Here is a 20,709-nt window from a genome sequence, read left to right as displayed (position 1 = left end):
AACATGAATCTGTTGTAAGAGATTCTGGGAATTGGTGTCCCAGGCTTAACATTGTTTTCAAGAGAATTGGAAGAGAGTGAGTTAAGTCAACGTGGGGTATGTGTCCTGGCTGTCATGAAGTATCTCCAACATAACCTGTTCACAGCAAGACCTTTATTCCCCCCAACTCCAACCTGATCCTCCCAAAGCCTTCCCCTTCTTTGTCAAAGTGAACTCTATCCTTATAGGGGCTCAGGTTGGAAAACTTGCCAGTAAACTTGGTACCTCTTGCTCTCACACTAATCTCTACTTACTGCCAGTCTATTTGCATTATATCAATAGAATGCAAAATTCAGCCCCAAACCACCCTGACTCCTGCATGGTGTTGTAGTAACAGTCTCCTAACTGGTCTTCCTACCACCTCGTTCATCCCAGCCTCTCTGCTGGGAGGACAGGCCTCTGGACTGATGTTCTAGATGCCCGAACTTTCAGGGTGATATGTGGTCATTGTCACCTGCAATGAGGATAGACAGGGAATTGTTTTGCCTGTCTCTTTTTAAAAAAGATTATTATGGCTCTCTGTATAATCAACATGTTTACGTTTTTCTTTTTAATGCTAGAATCATCTCAAAATTGGTTGTTGGTTTGATCAGACCAAAATATCTGGCCAATAATTGTCAGAGGCCCAAACTATGAAGTTTTTAAAGCAAAGGAAACCCTCACATGGAATTAAAATACAATCAGCATTCATCATTTTTGTAGAATTAGTAGATATATTAATGGTATATAATAGTAATATTAATATAATGTAGTACTATATCGTATTAATATATTATTATATATTAATATATAATGATGTCATATTAATTACATACTATTTATATATTAATTACTATTAATAATGTATCACACTATTTAATAAGTTAATTTAATATAATTTAAATATTTTATAATGTACTATAATTATTAATATTATATTGATATTAATCCATATTTCATTAATATTAATTTATACATCAATTCAAATTATATAGATATTTAAATATGTAAGTTAATTAATGACATAATGATATCATATGTTAATTAATAAACAGTTGTATTGTTGCCTGTACCCATCCAGTTTTCTCAACATCATTTATTGATGAGGCTGTCTTTCCCCCATTGTACATTCTTGCATCCTTTGTCATAGATTAATTGCTAATATAAGTGCCAGTTCACTTCTGGGCTTTCTATTCTGTTCCATCGATCTGTATGTCTATTTTGTGCCAGTATCATACTATTATGATTGATGTAGCTTTGGGGTATAATTTGAAGTCAGGGATTATGTTTCCTCCAGCTTTGTTTTGCTCTCTTTAGGTTGTTGGGTTATTCGGGGTCTTCTGTGATTCCATACAAATTTTAGATTTATTTGTTATAGTTCTTTGAAAAATACCATTGGTATTTTGAGAGAGATAGCATTGAATCTGTAGATTGCCTTGAGTACTATGGTCATTTTAAAAATACTAATTCTTCCAAGCCATGAGCACTGTACATCTTTCCACCTGTTTGTGTCATCTTCATTTTCTTTCATGCATGTCATAGTTTCATAGTTGTGAACACAGGACTTTTAACTCCTTTGCAAATCTATTCCTAGGTATTTTATTCTTTTTGATAGGATGATAGATGGAATTGTTCTCTGAATTTCTCTCTATGATAGTTGTTAGCATATAGAAATGCATATTTCTGTATGTTAATTTATCCTGCAAATTTACAAAATTCATTGATGAGATCTAATAGTTTTTTGGTGGCATCTTTAGGGTTATCTATATTTCGTATCATGTCATTTGCAAACAAAGACAGCTTTACCTCTTTCTTTCCAAATTGGATTCCCTTCGTTTCTTTTTCTTGTCTGATTGCTGTGGCTTAAAATTGAAATACTATGTTGAATAAAAGTGGCAAGGGTGGGCATATTTGTCTTGTTCCTGATCTTAGAGAAAGCACTTTCAGCGTCTTACTTTTGGGTATATTGTTAGCTGTAGATTTGTCATATATGGCCTTTATTATGTTGAGGTATGTTCCCTTTATAGCCACTTTGTTGCAAGATTTTATCATAAATGTATGTTGAATTTTGTCAAAAAGCTTTTTCTGCATCTAGTGAGATGACCATATGATATTGATTCTGGTTTCTTAATGTAGTGTATAACATTGATTGATACGTGGATATTGCACCACCCTTGCATTTCTGAGATAAATTCCACATGATCATAGTGTATGATCCTTTTAAGGTATTGTTGAATTCAATTTGCTAATATCTTGCTGAAGATTTTTGCACTTATGTTCATCAGTGATATTAGCCTGTAACTTTTGTTTTTTAGAAATCTTTTTCTGGTTTTATCAGGGTGATACTGGCTTCATAGAATGAGTTTGGAAGAGCTTCCTCCTCTGCAATTTTTGGGAATAGTTTCAGAAAGATAGGAGCTAACTCTTCTCTAAGTGTTTGTTAGAACTCATCTGTGAAGTCACCTGGTCTTACTTTTGTTTGTTGGGTTTTAAATCACTGATTAAATGTTATTACTGGTAAGTGGTCTGTTCTTATTTTCTATTTCTTCCTGATTCAGTCTTGGGAATGAATTTTTCCATTTCTTCTATGTCGTCCATTTTATTGGGGTGAAATTGCTCATAGCAATCTCTTATGATCCTTTGTCTTTCTGTAATGTCAGTTGTAACTTCTCTTTTTTCATTTCTGATTCTTGCTATTTGGCACTTTTTTTCTTATTGAGTCTGGCTAAAGGTTTATCAATTTTCTCTTTCTTTTCAAAGGAACAATTCTTACTTTCATTAATCTTTTCTCTTATTTTTTAGTCTGTATTTTACTTATTTCTGATCTGACTTTTTTTATTTCTTTCCTTTTACTTACTTAGGGTTTTATTTGTTCTTTTTCTAGTTCCTTTGGTTGTAAGGTTAGGTTGCTCATCTGATTTTTCTTGTTTTCTGAGACAGGCTTGATAAACTTCCCTCTTTGTACTGCTTTTGCTGCTTCCCATAGATTTTAGATCATTGTGTTTTCATTTTCATTTGTCTCATTTTTTTTTTTATTTCCTCATTGATTTCTTCACTAACCCATTGGTTGTTTAGTACCATGTTGTTTAGCTTCCATATGTTTTTTGGTTTTGCATTTTTTTCTTATAGTTGATTTCTAGTTTCATAATGTTGTGGTTGGGGAAGATGCTTGATATGATTTCAATCTTCTTAAATTTACCAGTGCTTGTTTTGTGGTCTAGCATGTGATCCATGTGCACTTGAATACTCCATATGCACTTGAAAAGAAGGTGCATTCTGCCGATTTGATGGAATTTTCTATACATATCTATTAAGCCCATTTGATCTAATGAAACATTTAAGCCCAGTGTTTCCTTACTTATTTTCTGTCTGGATGATTGGTCCATTGATATAAGTTGATTGTTAAAGTCCCATACTATCATTATATACTGTCAATTTCTTCCTTTATGTTTGTTAGGATTAGCTTTATATATTTAAGTGCTCCTATGTTGGATGTACATACTTATAACTGTTATGTCTTCTTGGATTGACACCTTATCATTATGTATTGTCTTAATTCATCTCTTGTTACAATCTTTGCTTTAAGGTTTATTTTATCTGATATAAGTATTACTACCACGGCTTCCTTTTTGTTTCCATTCACATGGAATACCTTTTTCCATCCTCTCCCTCTTAGTCTGTGTCTTGAGATCAGAAGTGTGTCTGTTGTACACAGCATATATATAGGATTTGTTTTCATATCCATTCAGTCACTTTGTGCCTTTTGATTGGAGCACTTAGTCCATTTACTTTTAAAGTAATTATTGATAAGTATGTACCTATTGCCATTTTGTTAATTGTTTGGGGGTTGTTTTTGTGGTTCCTTTTTTCCCCTTTCTTCTTCTTTTCCTCTCTCCCATTGTGATTTGATGATTATCTCTAGTGTTATGTTTGGATTCCTTTCTCTTTTTGTGAGTATATATTGTAGATTTTTGGTTTATGGTTACTATAAGATAGATAGGTAGATATCTGATCTCATAAATTTGAATGCATTTTAAGAACCCTGTATTTTTACTACTCCCCCACCATTTGCTGTTTTTGCCATCATATTTTACTTATTAGTAGTATTCTACAACTACTTATTGTGGAAATAGATGATTTTACTATTTTTTGTCTTTTAACCTTCCTTCTAGTTTTATAAGTGGTTGATCTACTAACTTTACTGTACACTTGCCTTTACCAATTGGATTTTTCCCTGCATAATTTTTATATTCCTAGTTGTGGCCTTTCTTTTCTGCTTAGAGAAGTCCCTTTAACATTTTTTGTAAAGTTAGCTTTGTGGTGCTGAACTCTTTTAGCTTTTACTTATCTTTAAAACTATTGATCTCCCCTTCAAATCTGAATGAAAGCCGTACTAGGTATAGTAGTCTTGGTTATAGGTTTTTTCCCTTTCATTACCTTAATTATATTGCATCACTGCCTTCTGGCTTATAGAGTTCTGCTAAAAAGTCAGCTGGTGGTCTTATGAGAGAGCTTTTTATATAACTAGTGGCTCTTCACCTTGATGCTTTTAATATTCTTTTCCTTTAGTTTTTGCAGTTTTAATTACAGTGTGTCTTAGGTTGGATCTCTTTGGGACTTTCTGTGTTTCCTGGACCTGGATAATTGTTTCTTTTCCCAGGTTTGGGAAGTTCATAGCTATTATGTCTTCAAATATGTTCTCTGCCCCCTTTCTCTTTCTCCTCCTTCTAGGATCCCTATAATGTAAATATTGTTATGCTTGATGTTGTCCCAGAGGTCTCTTAGACTGACTGTATTTTTTAAATTATTTTTTCTCTTTTTCTGTTCAGCCTGCATGATTTCCACTGCACTGTCTCTCAGCTCACTGACCACCATGCCTCTGAGTTAGCACACCTAGGGCACTTCCTAGATCTTCATACACAAAGAGAAAAAAATGGTAATTTAAAATTAGGATGGCCCTGTGCCAGAGCCTGAGTCAGTGCAGATTTTAAGGTATCAATAGCCTTTTCTTCTTCTATTGTCCATTCATTTGGGTCTGATCAGTCAGACTTAGGTAACATGTAAAGGGATTTACAATGAGGCAATAATTAGGTACCCAATAACTTACAATATCCAATTAGACCTAGAAATCATCTTAGTTATTTTTTGGGGGAAATGAGAAAGCCAGGATTCCCTTAATTCTTTCCAAATCAATTAACAATCCTTCCTTAACTATCAAGTGACCTAAATATTTTACAATTGTTAAGCAGACTTGCAGTTCACCTTTGGATACCTTAAGCCCCTTAAAGGCTAACTGTTCTAACAGATAGTATTACTTTGAAAGTCCTGTTCAATTTTAGAACACAAAAGCAAATCATCTACATATTGAATTAAACAATAGTCATTAGGAAAGTTTACCTCAGCCAAATTAACTAAGTATTTGAGAAAAAGGAGTAGGGTTTTCAGTATAGCCCTGTGGCTATACTCTTCAGGTATACTGATGATCTTCCCACATAAAGACAAAAAGATACTGGCTTTCCTTTTCCATTGGAATACTAAAGAATGCACTGCATAGTTCTATTACCAAAAGCAAAAGATGTCTGCTGGAATGGCTGAGAGCAGGGCTGAGGGTTAGGAACCACAAGGTGGTGAAGATTACCATGTTATTTATAGTGCTTGGACAAACCTCCAGCCTTTTCCATTTGGCTTTCTTACCAGCAAAGTGGAAGTATTGCAAGGACTGGTAGAGGAATTAGAAGTTTTTTGTCAAGGAATTCCTGAATGACAAGCCTTAATCTATTTAATGCCTCTGGTCTAAATGGATATTGTCAGATTTTGGGTACAGGCTTGGAATTACCGATTTTACATAAATAGCAGTAGCTGACTTGATTTCCCCAGTATCTGAGGAAGAGGACCATAATTCCTCAGGTGCTTATAAGAGTGAATCATTAATTTCCTCTCAATTTATCTGAACTTTGGTTTTCACAACCATCAATTTTTCCACAATTATGTTCTGGTCTGCATCTAAGTTTTCTAAATCTAAAATTACTTAGCCCTAGGTGAAAAGACAATATAGACCTCTTAAAGGTCCCTTTCTATCAAATCAGTTGGAGTACATTCCACCAGAAGGAACACAAAACTCTTCTGTGATAGTTCCTAGCTGGAAAGTTATTGGCTGTGAGTTTAAAACTTGCATAGGTAAGTTAGAAATACTTACCATTTGAATTGACTGCGTACTCCCAGAGACAAGGCAATGAATGAGGATAGGGCTGAGAATAGATAAGGTAGCCCCCATGTCTACAAAGGCCTTAGAAGTTTCCCCTCTGACTGTTACTTCAATTTCCTCCAAGGTGTTGGTGAGGAGGAAGGGAATGCCCTCTTATGATCATCAGAGCATCCCTATTCTTTGTTGATCTTGCCTTGTTCTAAATCTCTTTTAAACTTGTGGCAGTCTCTTTTAAAATGCCCAGGCTTTTTGCAATAAATGCAGATGTGGTTGTTTTTGAGAATGACTGAAATTTGGGCCAAGTGTTCCTCATGGACCACTGCACTGTTGTAGCTGTCCATTCATAATCTTGGCAGCTCTTTCTTTTTCTCATTTCTGTAAGGCTTTGGAGAGCTTGACAGCAACAGTGACAAGCATGTGAGTATGCAGAGTAGCCCAGTCAAGTTCATATCTTTTAACCAGTCATGCCAATTCTTCATCTATTCCTTCTAGAAAAATAGAATTTACTACTGGATTGTTCTGAAGGTTCAGGAAACTCTCTGGATCCCTGTCTGAATGTCTTTTCAAATCTTTCTATTTCAAATCAAAAGTAGTATCTCCTGGACTTTTTTTTTTTTTTTTTTTTTTTTTTTTTGCATTGACAGACTTTTGCCCAATCTATTTTTGATTGGAAGATTTTTTGAACACCCTGATATAGGTTATGGGCAGTTTCTCTCTATTTCTGGTGATCTTCACCCTCATGTTTATGAAAATCTTCCATAGACATCTTCCAATCTATCTCTTGGAGCCATTCTTTTGCTTTACTTTCAGAGACTAGTAAATGTATGAGCTGGAACAAGTCTAAATATCCTGTCTTGTAAATTCTTAATGTAAGATCAAATTCTTTAGCAAACCCCCAAGGATCCTGTAAAGGATCTGGAAAATCCTTAGTTAAGTTCTTAAGCTCTGTCCTAGTCTGAGGTAAGAACAGATTCCCCTCTACCTGTGGGTTTCTCCTTAAAGAGGGTAGCTATTATCTTAGGGCTGTTTTATCCTTTCCCTTAGACTCAGAGTCTAAGTTCTTCCTTTGAAATTGGAGGTGGAAGAGCAGGGAAATCAGGATAGGAGCTCAGAAAGAAGAGGATATGAAGGAGCTAAAGGAGGAGGAGAGAAAGGAGAAGGAAAAGCAATGGCTTCTGAGGTCTTTCTTAATTTCTAAAAATTTTCAGTTTGTCTCTTGTGATGAAGCCATTTTATCATTTTGTTTTGAGGCTTCAAGGTACCAATTAAAATATGCCTCCCATTCTGGCTGTTTGATCTTATACCTATTTTTTTCTAATTGAGCAGGCAAATAAACCAATTTAGGTAAATCAAAGGTGCCCCATTTTGGCCACCTCAGGGACAGGTTATCCTTGGTCAAACATTCCCATTTAGTTAAATATTTGCAAATGTCAGTTCCATAAATATTCTACATAAACCCAGCTGGGGTTCCCAGAGGTCCATCAGGGAACTGTTTGGCCTTTGAGGCACAATTTCCTACGATTAATTTGGTAGCCTAGTACAGATATGAGACATGACCTAAACAATTTTCTGAGGACAATGTGGTAGATAGGATGTGTGCTGCTTATGAGTCTAGCTTCCCAAAGAGTTACCCTTGGGTTTGTTCTACTCTTTTATGTGTCTTGATTTCTCCTTCCAACAGTCTAAAGCTGCCATGGGTGCTTGGAGCACCAGATGATTAATCTTTTATACCGTGCTTTCCAGATGAGCAAGATTTATTTAATGGTTGTAGTGGGAATGCCTGTGGGACCACTACACTTAGCGAGGATTAATCCTCAAACATTTCCACTAGGTTCTCAGTTCCCTGAGGACACCTTGTGGCCAGACGGAGCAAGTGTCCCTTTTCTTTGGGGCTGAAAAATTCAGTCTCTCATTTCACTAGCAGTTTGTTCAGACCGTATATCAACTTATTTTTCAATTAAGCCAAACTTAAAAACCAGCCACCTATGCTTCCCTGCTCCTCTTGCTCATATCCCTTTAGGTCCCTGCCTAGGAAATGCACAGGTGCTCCTTAAGAGTCCACATCTTACATAAAACCAGCTCAAATAAAATTTTTAGTATTGTCACTTAAAACAATGGGATCTGAATATCTGAGAGATACTGAGAGGTCCGTGGGGCTCAAAGGGCCCATGCTGGTTAGAGGTCAGAGCACATAAATTTTTGAGACAATGGATTATACATCAAAGTACCATATTGCAGTTTATATAGTCCAGACCTGTGTGTCCAAGGTGGGTCATCATGACTCCCTCACAGGATTAAACAAGAAATGTTACCTCTTAAGGAGTTACCTGGCTGGTGCCAGAACAAAATTGCATTTTTATTCTGTTGAGCAGGCATTCCTGTGCCTTCTAATGGTATCTAGTTAATGTATAATGCAGATGCACAATGTACAGCAAAGGGGCGAGGTGGTAGCCCAAAAAGCAGATCGATTTTTGCATTTACATTTTTCTTGCCCTGCCTTAAAATAATTTTATTTCATCAATAACATTAAATAGACATGATAAAGTCTACACCAAATGTTGGTCTTAGGAAAATATTGGAGAGATGGAGGTGGGAAGGGTGCATATGTTTAGTGGTGATAGGGAAGAAAGCTGCTGAGTCCTCATTTTCCAAGAGGAAGACCTTAGACAATGCCTAAAAGGGAATTACACTTTTTGTGATTTTTGTGTATTTGACCAGTTTATAACCTCATATAAGTGGAATCATGCAGTAGTTGTTTACGTATAAGAATTTATAGAGAGGAGTTTTAATTTCAAATAGTCTACTGACTTGAGAGTGGTAGTTGGTATTCTCTCTGTTAAAAGGAAAAAAAAAATTCTCTTGGATGACTGATCAGCTTTGAAGAAGAGGTTTTAAAAGAAAGATTTTTCTTCCTCTCTGAATAATCTGCAAATAGCAAAAGAGCAAAACAGAAGGAGCAAAGATGCCATTTCTGACTAGAATCATTTCTTGTGTTTCTTGTGAACTTTTTCCTCCCTTAATTGTCTTCTCATGTGCATATGACCTCAGGTGCTTTACAGTCAGGTTACTTCCAATGTTGACTTTTAACACCTTGTACTGTTTGGCATGCTGCAGAGATAGTGAAATTTTCTGGCCAGTTGAAGTCTTTTGGCAGTTTGTCCCTCTGGAAGGCTTCCTCACTCTTCTGCCCCTTATTTTTTCCTCACTTGAATGCTCAAGGCTGAGAGCTCTACTCTGATCATGTCTGGATATCTGTCCTCAAATCCAGCAATTTGCCATCTACCACCCACAGTGGGCACTTACTCCGCTTTTGGGCCATGAGGTTCCAGAGACTGCCCTCAGGGTGTTTCATTTCAGATTTTCACCTTTTGAAACCACCCCATCTCTTTTTCCAAATCCTATCCAGGCTCAAGCCCTTCAGCATCTTTCCCCTTAACAAATGTGGACCTCTTCTTCCCCCATCCCCTGGGTTCTCTCAGTTTGAGCCCCCTCTTTGACTCAGGTCCCAAACCAGAGACCTGAACCCCGCAAGAGAAGGAAGTCTCCATAATCCATAGATTAGGCAGTCAAATCACATTCTTCCTTAGTAATTTACTAAAACCTTCTGTGTAAAAGTTCAAGTCTTTCATCTTTGCCTGGCAGGTAGAATTGGTAAAGTGATTTAGAAATCAATGAGTTGGTGATGGAAACTTCTGGCCAGTGGTTGTTGATATGATTGGAGAGTAACCTTTGAGGAGGCAGGGACAAGAAGATACTACCACCAGAAAGTAGATATATGCTCTGTTAGATTTATCATTAGTAATTACACCATAATCACTGTTTTAGTTCATGGTGCATCATCTTTAAGACAATATAGGATATTGCTTTAACAGTGGCATGACAGTTTGGCTGTGTACAACTGGAATAACTTTTCCCAGTAAATTTATAAAAACAATCTTCAAACAAAGAATAGACATCTGCTTTAAGAATGTTGGTGACTGGATTATTGGATATGCCACTAATTTGTCTGTCAGAAATATTCATACCTTATCCATGAGAATGTAGCCATATTGCCCTGTAGGAATTTTAAAACTTTCATACATGAAATGATCCTTGGAAAACATGATGAGCACGTCTATTAGCTTCAGTCCCAATGCTGCTGAAACATGGCCTCTATACCCCACTTACCAAATTGAGACTCAAGGACAAAGTTTTGGATGAAATAGAAGAGGCAGCTTGATTTCTTACCCAGGCAAAAGAGGTCACAGTGAGCTAATGACCTCAAGACTGTGAGCCTGCCAGGGAGAGAAGGCAGGAGGTTTTATAGAAAGGGTTCAAGGGGTGGCAATGATTTCCATAGCGATCACATACAGGGTAACAACTTGTTGCAAAGTTGTCCTTGTTTTTGTAGATGAAGAAGTTCCCTTTCTTTTGCTGGGTATGAAGTTCACTTCCAGCTTTAGAACTCTCCTGATATTCTTGTGCCTAGAACAAAGATGCTTAGGAAAGAGGTCTGTGGGAAAAGTGCTCTAGAGAAAAACTTGTGCAGTTTAAAGTCAGGTTGATATATGCTTTTGGCATTTTATGCAGGCCAAGGCCTAAGACAAGGCCTGAGACCTCTTGCCACAGTGTTTGCACAGGCTGGGACAACAGAATACAAAGAAACCATAAGGGGCTAAAAATAACTGCAGACATGCACAGTTGGGATGAGTTATGAACAAGATGCCAAAAACACCCAACTGCTGTGTCTGAGGTGTTGGGAGCTATAGCGGACACAATAAACACACAAGACTTGAGCTGAGGGCACTGAGGATACAAATCCAGAAGGGAGTCAGAGTGTGGCCAGAACAGAAAAGGCACCTGGGATTGCAGCTGGAGGGAGGGTGGTGAATGTGGGACAGAGCTGGGGAGGAAGCAAAGTCCATGACTAGCAGTTTGCAGACTTAGTGGGAAAGATTTACAGTGTCAACCTTTGACCAAGTTGATGAATGCAGCTTTCTTTTAAAGCCTGGTTTGGGTTCAGACATTTTCAGCATCCTTTGGGAGTGCTACAGAAAAGCAACAGATCTTTCTCAAGATCTCCTTCAGTTTGGTCCACAAAGCCAATTGTGTACCAATAAGTAAGGTTGAATAGGAGCCTTGGGACAGGGAGAGGGGGAAATAGAGAAGATGGGCTGGAATGATCTTGAAGAGGGTGGAGCCTTTTCTTTTTTTGCTGACTAGTCAGAATGACCATCCCATGAGTGCACAGATGAAAGCTGTGTACATATGTCAGTGCAGGAGTGGTAGGTGCCAATGGTCTGGGCCACTTATCCTTGTCTAACCCAGGATGTACCACTTCCATTTGTGATGACTGCTGCGCTCCCCATCTGACCTTAAGTTGGTGAGTGTGATAGATCCCAGGTCATGATGACAGGTTCTGGCTACCTGGTCACATTACATCACACATCAGGCACTGTCTCCCCAGACTAAGGAGCAGATCAGGAGCTGTTTTGCTACTGCTGTAGAGCTATGGCCCTGCTGCTTGTAATTCTCTCATTAGGTTCTGCCAGAAGCCCCACAAAGTACCAGTCTTCCTCTTACATGGATTATATGGATGTACAGGTGCAGTAACTTGTCCTTTACTCTGGAGGGTGGTCCAGCACCCCCTAGACTTTTGGACCCTACGAGCTTCCCTGAATGGTCACAGATGAGGATGCTCTACAGACCATGGAACTCTCACTTATTGCTTAAATTGCTGGTAACTAGGGCTGACCTTGTCATTGGCATCATTCTCTCCAATGGATGTCATAGTCACCTCTGATACTCATTGTCACTGATTATCAATATTAGAAGGATTCCTCTTCCACACTTTGGAACACCTGTGTCTTACTAGACAATCTGAATACTTGCCATTTCTTGCTCTCAGGTCTAGTTATCTTGTTGTCATCAACATAATGGCCTGGGATGGATGGGATGTTCTGCAGGTTGTCCAGATCCCTTGGGTATATTGGAAGAGAGCCTGAGACCATGAATGCCATGCTATTGTGGCTCTGTTGTATATGCAGACTGCTGCTGATCTATCTATGCCCAACAGTAAAAGGTTTTAATAGTTAACACTGGAAGTAACTTGCCTGTAAATAACTTTTCTCTCTTTTTTAAAAATAGAGTTTATCCTTTTAGAGCAGTTTTAGGTTCACAGCAGAATTGAGCAGAAAATACAGAGAGTTCACATATAGTCCTCCCCACACACACATTTATTCTCCCCTACTCTCAGCATCCTTCATCAATGTGGCATATTTGATACAATTAATGGACCAACATGGGCACATTATTATCAACCAAAGTCCACATTTTACATTAAGGTTCACTCTTGATGTTGTACATTCTGTGGGTTTTGACAAGTGTATAATGACACGTAGCCACCACTATAGTATCATACAGAATAATTTCATTGTCCTAAAAACCTCTTGTGCTCCATCTATTCATTCCTCCCTCCCTCCCTCTCCCCAAACCCCTGGAAACCATGATTTTTCTGTTTTTTTCTATAGCTGTACCTTTTCCAGAATGTCATTTGATTGGAATTGTACAGTTTGTAGCCTTTTCAGACTGGCTTCTTCATTTAGTAATATGTCTTTTACGTTTCTTCCATGTCTTTCATGGCTTGATAGATCTTTTTTTTTTTACTGCACATATATTTTTAAATTTACATATATGCACTGTTCATTGTTTCTAAGAATGTTTAGAGCTTTAGCTTTTTATTTATTTTTTAAACATTTTTTTCTATTGAGTTATAGTCAGTTTACAGTGTTGTGTCAAATTCCAGTGTAGAGCACAATATTTCAGTTATATATGAACATACATATATTTATTATCACATTTTCTTTCATTGTGAGCCACCACAAGATCCTGTATATATTTCCCTGTGCTACACAGTACAATCTTTTTAAACTTACATATTTATCAAGGGAATAAAGGCATCCACAAAATAAGAATTAACTCAAAAAGATATATACACACTGCTATTAACAGCAACATTATTTATAATTGCCAAGATATGGAAGCATCCTAAGTGCACATAAATAGTTGAATAGATAGTGAAGATGCAGTATATATATACATAAACATAAATACAACTCACCCATAAAAAAGAAGGATATTTTTCCATTTGTGGCCCTTCATTCACTTTTTTTTTTCACTTCAAAAACCAGAGTTTTATAACTGGCAGAGACAATTCCAATACATCAAAAACAACAAAATACCTAAAAATAAACTTAACCAAGGAGGTTACCTATACTCTGAAAATCAAAATGACACAAAGAAATGGAAAGATTTCTTGTGCTCTTGTATTGGAAAAATTAACACTATCAAAATGGCCACACTACCCAAAACAATCCATAGATCTGACACAAGTAACTTGCCTGTAAATAACCTTTCTCTTAAAATAACTTTTTGAAAATTAAAAGATTTTTTTTAAACAACAACAAAAAAAAGGGCTTTATTTCTATGATGGCTAATTTTACATTTCAACTTGACTAGGCCATCTTAAGGTGCCCTGATATTTGGTTAAACATTATCTGGATGTGTCGGTGAGGGTGTTTCCTGATGAATGAGCATTTGAATCTGTAGACTGAGCAAAGCAGACTGCCCTCCCCAGTGGGCCCCATCCCATCAATTGAGCAGCCTGAGTAGAACACAGAGTGAATGGAAAGGAGAACTCACTCTCTGTGCCTGACAGCTTGAGTGGGGACATCAGTCTTCTCCCACCCTCACCGTGGGACTTACACCACTGGCTGCACTGTTCTCAGGACTTTGTGCTTGGACTGGAACTACAGCACTCACTTTCCTGGGTCTCCAGCTTGGAGACGGCTTCACAAGTCTTCTCAATTCCTTCAATCTCTTGACATATGCATATATACGTATGTATACATATACGTACACACACGCACTCTGATTTATTTCTCTGGAGAACCCTAATACAATTTCCTAACAATATTTCCCCTCTCATCCTGGACCTAGGAAGTATAGTCCCCTGCCCCTTACATCCAATTTCACTAGCCCTGGACATGCTGAACTGAACTTTCCTTTTCGTAGGAATCCCTGCCTTATGTGCCTTAAAAAGTCCCAGCTTCTACCGCCAGACCATCTTGCCAGGGGTTTTTCCTCCAGGAGTGCACTGGACCTCAGTCAATGCCCACGCATTTGACCCCTGCTCTTAGAGCTGTGCCTAAACTGTTAATCTTAGGGTTCCTCCTTCATGGCCACTTCCCTCTGGCTGGGTTTCAGATTTCCTCCTAACCACTTATGAAATACTGTTTACAAGTCCTAGGCTGTACACGCCAGATTTTTCTTTTCTTAAAAGTGTAATGCTGAGGCCCTGTTGTTAAAAATAGAAATACATACTAGTGTTTATCTGGTTAAAAAAAAAAAGAAGATTTGAAAAAACAAACAATTTTGGTCTTATTGCTGATGTTTTTAGAAATTTACATTCTGGGGCTGATGTAAATATTATTTCTGATAGAATGTTTGGCTGCTATGACAAATTACCACAAATTTAGCAGATTCACAGCGTAGATTTACTCTCTAACAGTCAGCAGTCTTGAGATCTCCAATGCGTTTCTCTGGGCCAAAATCAGAATGTCTGCAGGAACATGTTCCCTCCCAGTGCTCTTGGAGACAATCAGATTCCTTGTCTTTTCCAGCTCCTGGAGGCTCTCCTCACTCCTTGGCTCATAGCCTCTCACTGCATCACCTTTTTGCCTCCTGGTCCAGACTCATATCACCTTCTTTCTTCTTGTACTCAAATCTCTTTCTGTCCAATCCCCTTATAGGGACCCTTATGATTCCATTTATCTCTCACCCTGAAAACCCAGGATTATGTCCCCAAGTCAAGACCCTTAACTTTATCACATGGTCAAGAGCCCCTTGATCCCATAATGTAACTTTCACAGGTCATGGGGGTCAGGCTGTGTATATCTTTGGGGACCCTTATTCAGCCTACCACAGCATTAAAACAACTTCAAAATTTTCTGCTTAATATATGAAGCCTTTTGAAGACAATGTCCACTTCCCCTCCTGGGTACTAGTTGGTGGTGAGAGGTTGGTTGCTCCTGTACTGGGTGGTACATCCCCAGTACTGCAGGAAGGAGGGCCCATTGCATCGCAATATTTAGGCATTTATGACTAGTCATCATGGCCGTCAAACAAGTGAGAGGAAACTAACCTTATATGTCAAGTGTTGCCCCATAACGTGTCACATGATCATTGGCCACTCCTCTGTGAAATGCCCATGCCCCGTGTCTTCTATAGAAGGAGTAAATTCAGAACTTGCACTCATACCACCAGAAGACCTCCTCGCGTTTTCACCATGGATTCGCTTATTTTATTCATCAAGGACAAGGCCGTGGGAAGTTTAACAAGTATGGTGGCTGAATTAATCACAGAGGAGGTATGGAAATTCGTAAAAGATAAATTAATGATAAATGGATATGATATGATAAAGCCAATCTTGATACTCTTAAAATGGTTGCTTATGTACCTAATCAAAAAGACGCTGATATTTGTAGTAGACAAGATAGCTTCGGTGGCATACAACCAGTTGGACATGAATTGTTTAAAAAATAAGATCATATATGTCTTTAAAAAGATGATGGGTCGCCAACCGGCAGAAGTGATGATGGTATAATTTCTCCTAATATATCCGTTCGGTATCTATACTAGCTTTACAAAATCTTAAAAAACAACATCTCATATTATTGTATAAGATGATGCATCATTGTGGGAAGTTAACAGCAGAGATTTCAGTTTTGTTACTAACTATACATTCCGACCCCGCCTCTGTAACAAAAAAGATGCACTTGAATCTGGAGAAATATTTTGAATGTTATGATAACCATGTTTAGCAGATGCAGATTATCACCTCAGCCTCTTGAAATGGTTCCTAAACTGTGGTATTGGGACTCAACCGAGACCTGGGACATGGCCCTCCTCACACCCTACATTTGTTTTTTCCTGTATTATCTGTCTGGCCCCCAATGTGGGGTGTTTAAATCAAGAAACAGGGCTAAAAGGACATAATCTCGGTCCACCTATTGGGCTATGGCTCTCCTTTCTTTGGAGGGTAGCAGGGGGTTTCTCCCATGCTGTGCAGATTCAAGTAGCCCTTAGGTGGCAGCTGATGCTGCCATGAAGGAGCCCACAGAACCCAAAGCTTTTCTCCCCTCGATCTTTTCTCATTCTCCTCTATCGCTCTATCTCTTCAGAAGTGAGAGGATCTACCAAGGTGACCACTCAGACATCCAAATTAAGGCCACATGGCAAGTAATTGGCAACTGTGGTTGGGTGAGCTTTCCCTCCATTGCTCCTTGAGCCCAGTTCCTCTTCTCTACTCAGTCTTCATCTCAATCTGGTTCCAGAACACCGGAACTGCAAAAGGAGGCCCAAATTAGAGGAATCCAGGAATTCCCCTTTAAAAATTTGCTGCCAGGCCCTCCCCAAGTGCCCTCAGGGCATATGGCCTCATTGCATCCCTAGGCCGGAGTTTCAGGTGGGCACTTTCTTTGCGGATCAGGATTTTTGAACCCCCAAGCAAGAGTAGCAAGTGATCACTTTTTCTCAGGTTGCGGGTATTTGCATCTCTAAGTGGGAGTTGCAGGTGAGCACTCCTTTCAGGGGTCGATGGTCTAAGCACCTCTAAGTGGGAGTCACAGGCGAGCACTCCCTTCATGGGTCGATGGTCTAAGCACCCCTAAGTAGGAGTCACAGGCGAGCACTCCTTTCAGGGGTCGATGGTCTAAGCACCCCTAAGTGGGAGTCGCAGGTGAGCACTCCCTTCATGGGTCGATGGTCTAAGCACCCCTAAGTAGGAGTCACAGGCGAGCACTCCTTTCGGGTCGATGGTCTAAGCACCCCTAAGTGGGAGTCGCAGGTGAGCACTCCCTTCATGGGTCGATGGCCTAAGCACCCCTAAGTAGGAGTCGCAGGTGAGCACTCCCTTCGTGGGTCGATGGTCTAAGCACCCCTAAGTGGGAGTCGCAGGTGAGCACTCCTTTCAGGGGTCGATGGTCTAAGTACCCCTAAGTGGGAGTTGCAGGAGAGCACTCCCTTCATGGGTCGATGGTCTAAGCACCGCTAAGTAGGAGTCACAGGCGAGCACTCCCTTCGTGGGTCGATGGTCTAAGCACCTCTAAGTAGGAGTCGCAGGTGAGCACTCCTTTCAGGGGTCGATGGTCTAAGCACCTCTAAGTGGGAGTCACAGGTGAGCACTCCCTTCATGGGTCGATGGTCTAAGCACCCCTATGTAGGAGTCACAGGTGAGCACTCCTTTCAGGGGTCGATGGTCTAAGCACCTCTAAGTGGGAGTCACAGGAGAGCACTCCCTTCATGGGTCGATGGTCTAAGCACCCCTAAGTGGAAGTCGCAGGTGAGCACTCCCTTTGCGGGTTGATGGCCTAAGCACCCCTCTTGGAGCCCCGGTTTCATTACATCACTGAGTGGACATCACCGCTGAGGGAGGTGGGTACTCCCTCAGTGGGCCTATGGATCTCTGGTCTAGGAAGTGCCATAACTACAGCATTCCTTTTTCATCCTGGATTTCTACCTTTTGAAGCTATTTGTCTCCCCTCTTTCACAGAAGGTAATCTGCTTAGTTGACTCAGGACCTAGGTCTCCTTACCTCTGAAGGATTTAGGCCCTGGGACTCTGGCCACCTTTTCTCCCACTGGCCCTTGATCCTTTGCTTGACTAGTACAAAGGAGCCACCTCAGGCTCAAGGACAAAAGCATCCTAACCAAAATGGGGATAACTACAAGTATCCCAAAGGGCTCCCCATTAGGATACATATTAATTAATTGGGAAAAGTTTAAACAGGATAGCTTGGGGAAAAAGAAAATAATTTTCCTTTGCAATGCTGCATGGCCTCTATACAAACTAGGGGACCAAGAGGTCTGGGCAAAATATGGGTCATTAAATTACAATACCATCTTGCAGTTAAACCCGTTGTATAAAAGAGGAGGCAAACAGGGATATCCCATATGTCCAAGTGTTCCTGACCCTATCCCAAGATCCAGGTCTAAGGAACTCCTGCCGGTTATATCTGGCTCATGTCCCCTCCAAGTGTCTCCCCCGACAGGAGCTCAATGTTCTAGATGACCCCCTTATGGGTCTAGCTCCCCAGGGTCCACAGCCAGGAACGCCCATGCCCCCCAGCTCTGAGGGGGACAGTCTTCCCCACCGTCTCCCTCACCAGAGGAAAGTCCTGATGGTACTATTCAAAGTGGGGCCACCTACCAACCTCCTGCTACCAAACTGCCCCTTAAGGGGTGATGGAGGAACTATTAGAGTTCACGTTCCCTTTTCCATGACTGATTTGGCTACTTGCAAGGAGAAATTTGTATGTTTTTCCAAGGATGCTAGTAGCTTCATGGAGGAATTTACCAGGCTGACAATGGCCTATGAGCTCACCTGGAGGGACCTACAGGTCCTCCTTTCAACCTGCTGCACTTTTGAGGAAAAAAGCCAGCTCCTTAGTGCAGCCCAGGTGCATGCCAAAGAATTGACTACCTACAATTAGGGACATATAATCTACCTTACCCTGGGGGAAGCAATCCCTGACCAAGAGCCCCCACTGGAACTACCAACAGGGAGGTAGAGGGCTTGAACACAGAAACCATATGGTAACGTGCCTCGTAGAGGGGATGAAAAAGTGTGTTGTTAAGCCCATCAACTATGACAAACTCAGAGAAGTAACACAGGAAAAAGATGAGAATCCAGCCCTCTTCCAGGGCTGCTTAGTGGAGGCCTTTAGAAAGCATACTAATATTAATCCCAAAACCCCTGAGGGGCAAGTCCTGGTAAATACTCATTTTGTCACTCAGTAAGCCCCAGACATTAGGAGAAAATTACAAAAGGCAGCTGTGGGACCCAGACCCCCATGAATCATCTCATGGATCTGGCACTTGGAGTATTTAACAATAGAGACGGGGTTGAAGAGGCAAGAAGGATTCAGGGACAGCATCAAAAGGCACAATTCTTAGTGGCAGCCCTAACCCCTGTGCCACCTCAGGGTTACCCTCCTTTATGAAGATCCATGGTGAGGACAGGATCCAGGATGCCTGGATCAGAGCCACTGTCTCACCTAAAAGGGACCTGTTTTAAGTTCAGCCAGGAGGGCCACTGGAAAAATGAATGCCCCATGTTTGGAAAAAGTCCACCAGGACCCTGCTCAATATGTGAACAAAAAGGCCACTGGAAGCGGGACTGCCCCCAGTCCCGAAGGGGGCTTGAGGCTCCCAAACCAGTGATGGCCTAGATGAATGAAGACCGATGGGGCCAGAGACCCTTCCTGGGTCCCAAAGGACACCTGGTTATTTCTCCAAAGGAGCCTCGGGTAACCCTTGATGTGGCAGGCAAAAAAAGCTATTTTCTTAGTAAATACAGGGGCCACTTACTCTGTGCTGACTGATTTCCCTGGACCCTTGTCCTCTCAATCCTGTATAATAGTGGAGATCAACAGAAAGCCCCAAACCAAGTGCTTACTAGGAAATTTACTTTTGCATATCAGTTTCTGCTGGTGCCTGAGTGCCTCATCTCCTTCATTGGGAAGGGACTTGCTCACTAAATTCCAGGCAATAATCTATTTCAGAGACCCTTACATGAAAAACACCCACCAAGAAAAATGACTACTCTCGGCTTTGGGAGCCTGCCTCAGTCCCAAACCAGAGGAGGTCTTCATTCCACCCCATATTGTTTGTCAAGTGAACCCTGCTGTCTGAATATCTGAGGTCCCTGACAGAGCTACTACTGTCAGGCTATCACTAGAAATGGGACCACGTGAGGATTTAACAAATTCTGCAAGTTCTTTTTAGTTCCAGCTAACTTTGTGATGACTTAAAGGAACTCTGAGGAATCTTAGATATTAAATGAACTAGGATTATTTGGTATGTTAAGTTGAATATAATCCTAGTTCTAGTAATTGTAAACAAGTCTCTCTTTATCAATTACAGGTGTTTAACCATGACTTTTAAGTCTTTTGTTGTTATACACAGTTGAACTGCTGTTACAAAGGTGCTTCATTTTTAAGATTCATTGGAAGTCTATGAAAACAGTGGGTTACAGCACTACCAGAACAGATGATGGCCATGCGAGAATTCCAGCCCATACTGCCCTCTGACGCAAAAACAAAAGGCTGTCCTGCCCCTGGGGCCCCTAGATTAGGCATTCAGAGATTTTTACTCCCTGTTAGGCAGGGTCAACGCCCCTACTCAGCCTGGAAGTAGTTTCAGAAGTCGGACCATCGCCCCTCTGCACCCCCATGAGATTATGGGAGTAAAATCTCTGAGGGGGGAATGAGACATGAGGGAAGGGGGCAGGGCACAGCCATTCAAGGAATGACACAGCAATTAACACCAGAATGATGGAAGGGTCAACTCAAAGGGGACTTTGAGGCTCAAGATGGTGGCAGATCTGACTTCTAGTTGGAATTGTCCTCCCACTTGCTGATATGTGAAGATACCAAGCCCATAAAAACT

General features: G+C 40.3%; 1 protein-coding gene across 1 annotated transcript in view; it reads left to right on the top strand.

The window, feature by feature from the left end:
• Positions 1–15,510: 15,510 nt before the first annotated feature.
• Positions 15,511–20,709, top strand: part of DMAC2 (distal membrane arm assembly component 2) — a 42,980-nt gene continuing 37,781 nt past the window's right edge. The window contains exon 1 of the mRNA XM_064489350.1: positions 15,511–15,629. Within this exon, the coding sequence (XP_064345420.1) occupies positions 15,549–15,629 (81 nt within the window). The 5' untranslated portion in view covers positions 15,511–15,548. The remainder of the gene's footprint in view (positions 15,630–20,709) is intronic.

Source organism: Camelus dromedarius, chromosome 9 (genome assembly GCF_036321535.1).
Source record: "Camelus dromedarius isolate mCamDro1 chromosome 9, mCamDro1.pat, whole genome shotgun sequence".
Taxonomy (NCBI): Eukaryota; Metazoa; Chordata; class Mammalia; order Artiodactyla; family Camelidae; genus Camelus; species Camelus dromedarius.
The sequence above is the reverse complement of the archived record's forward strand: the minus strand, read 5'-3'. Positions and strand labels throughout refer to the sequence as shown.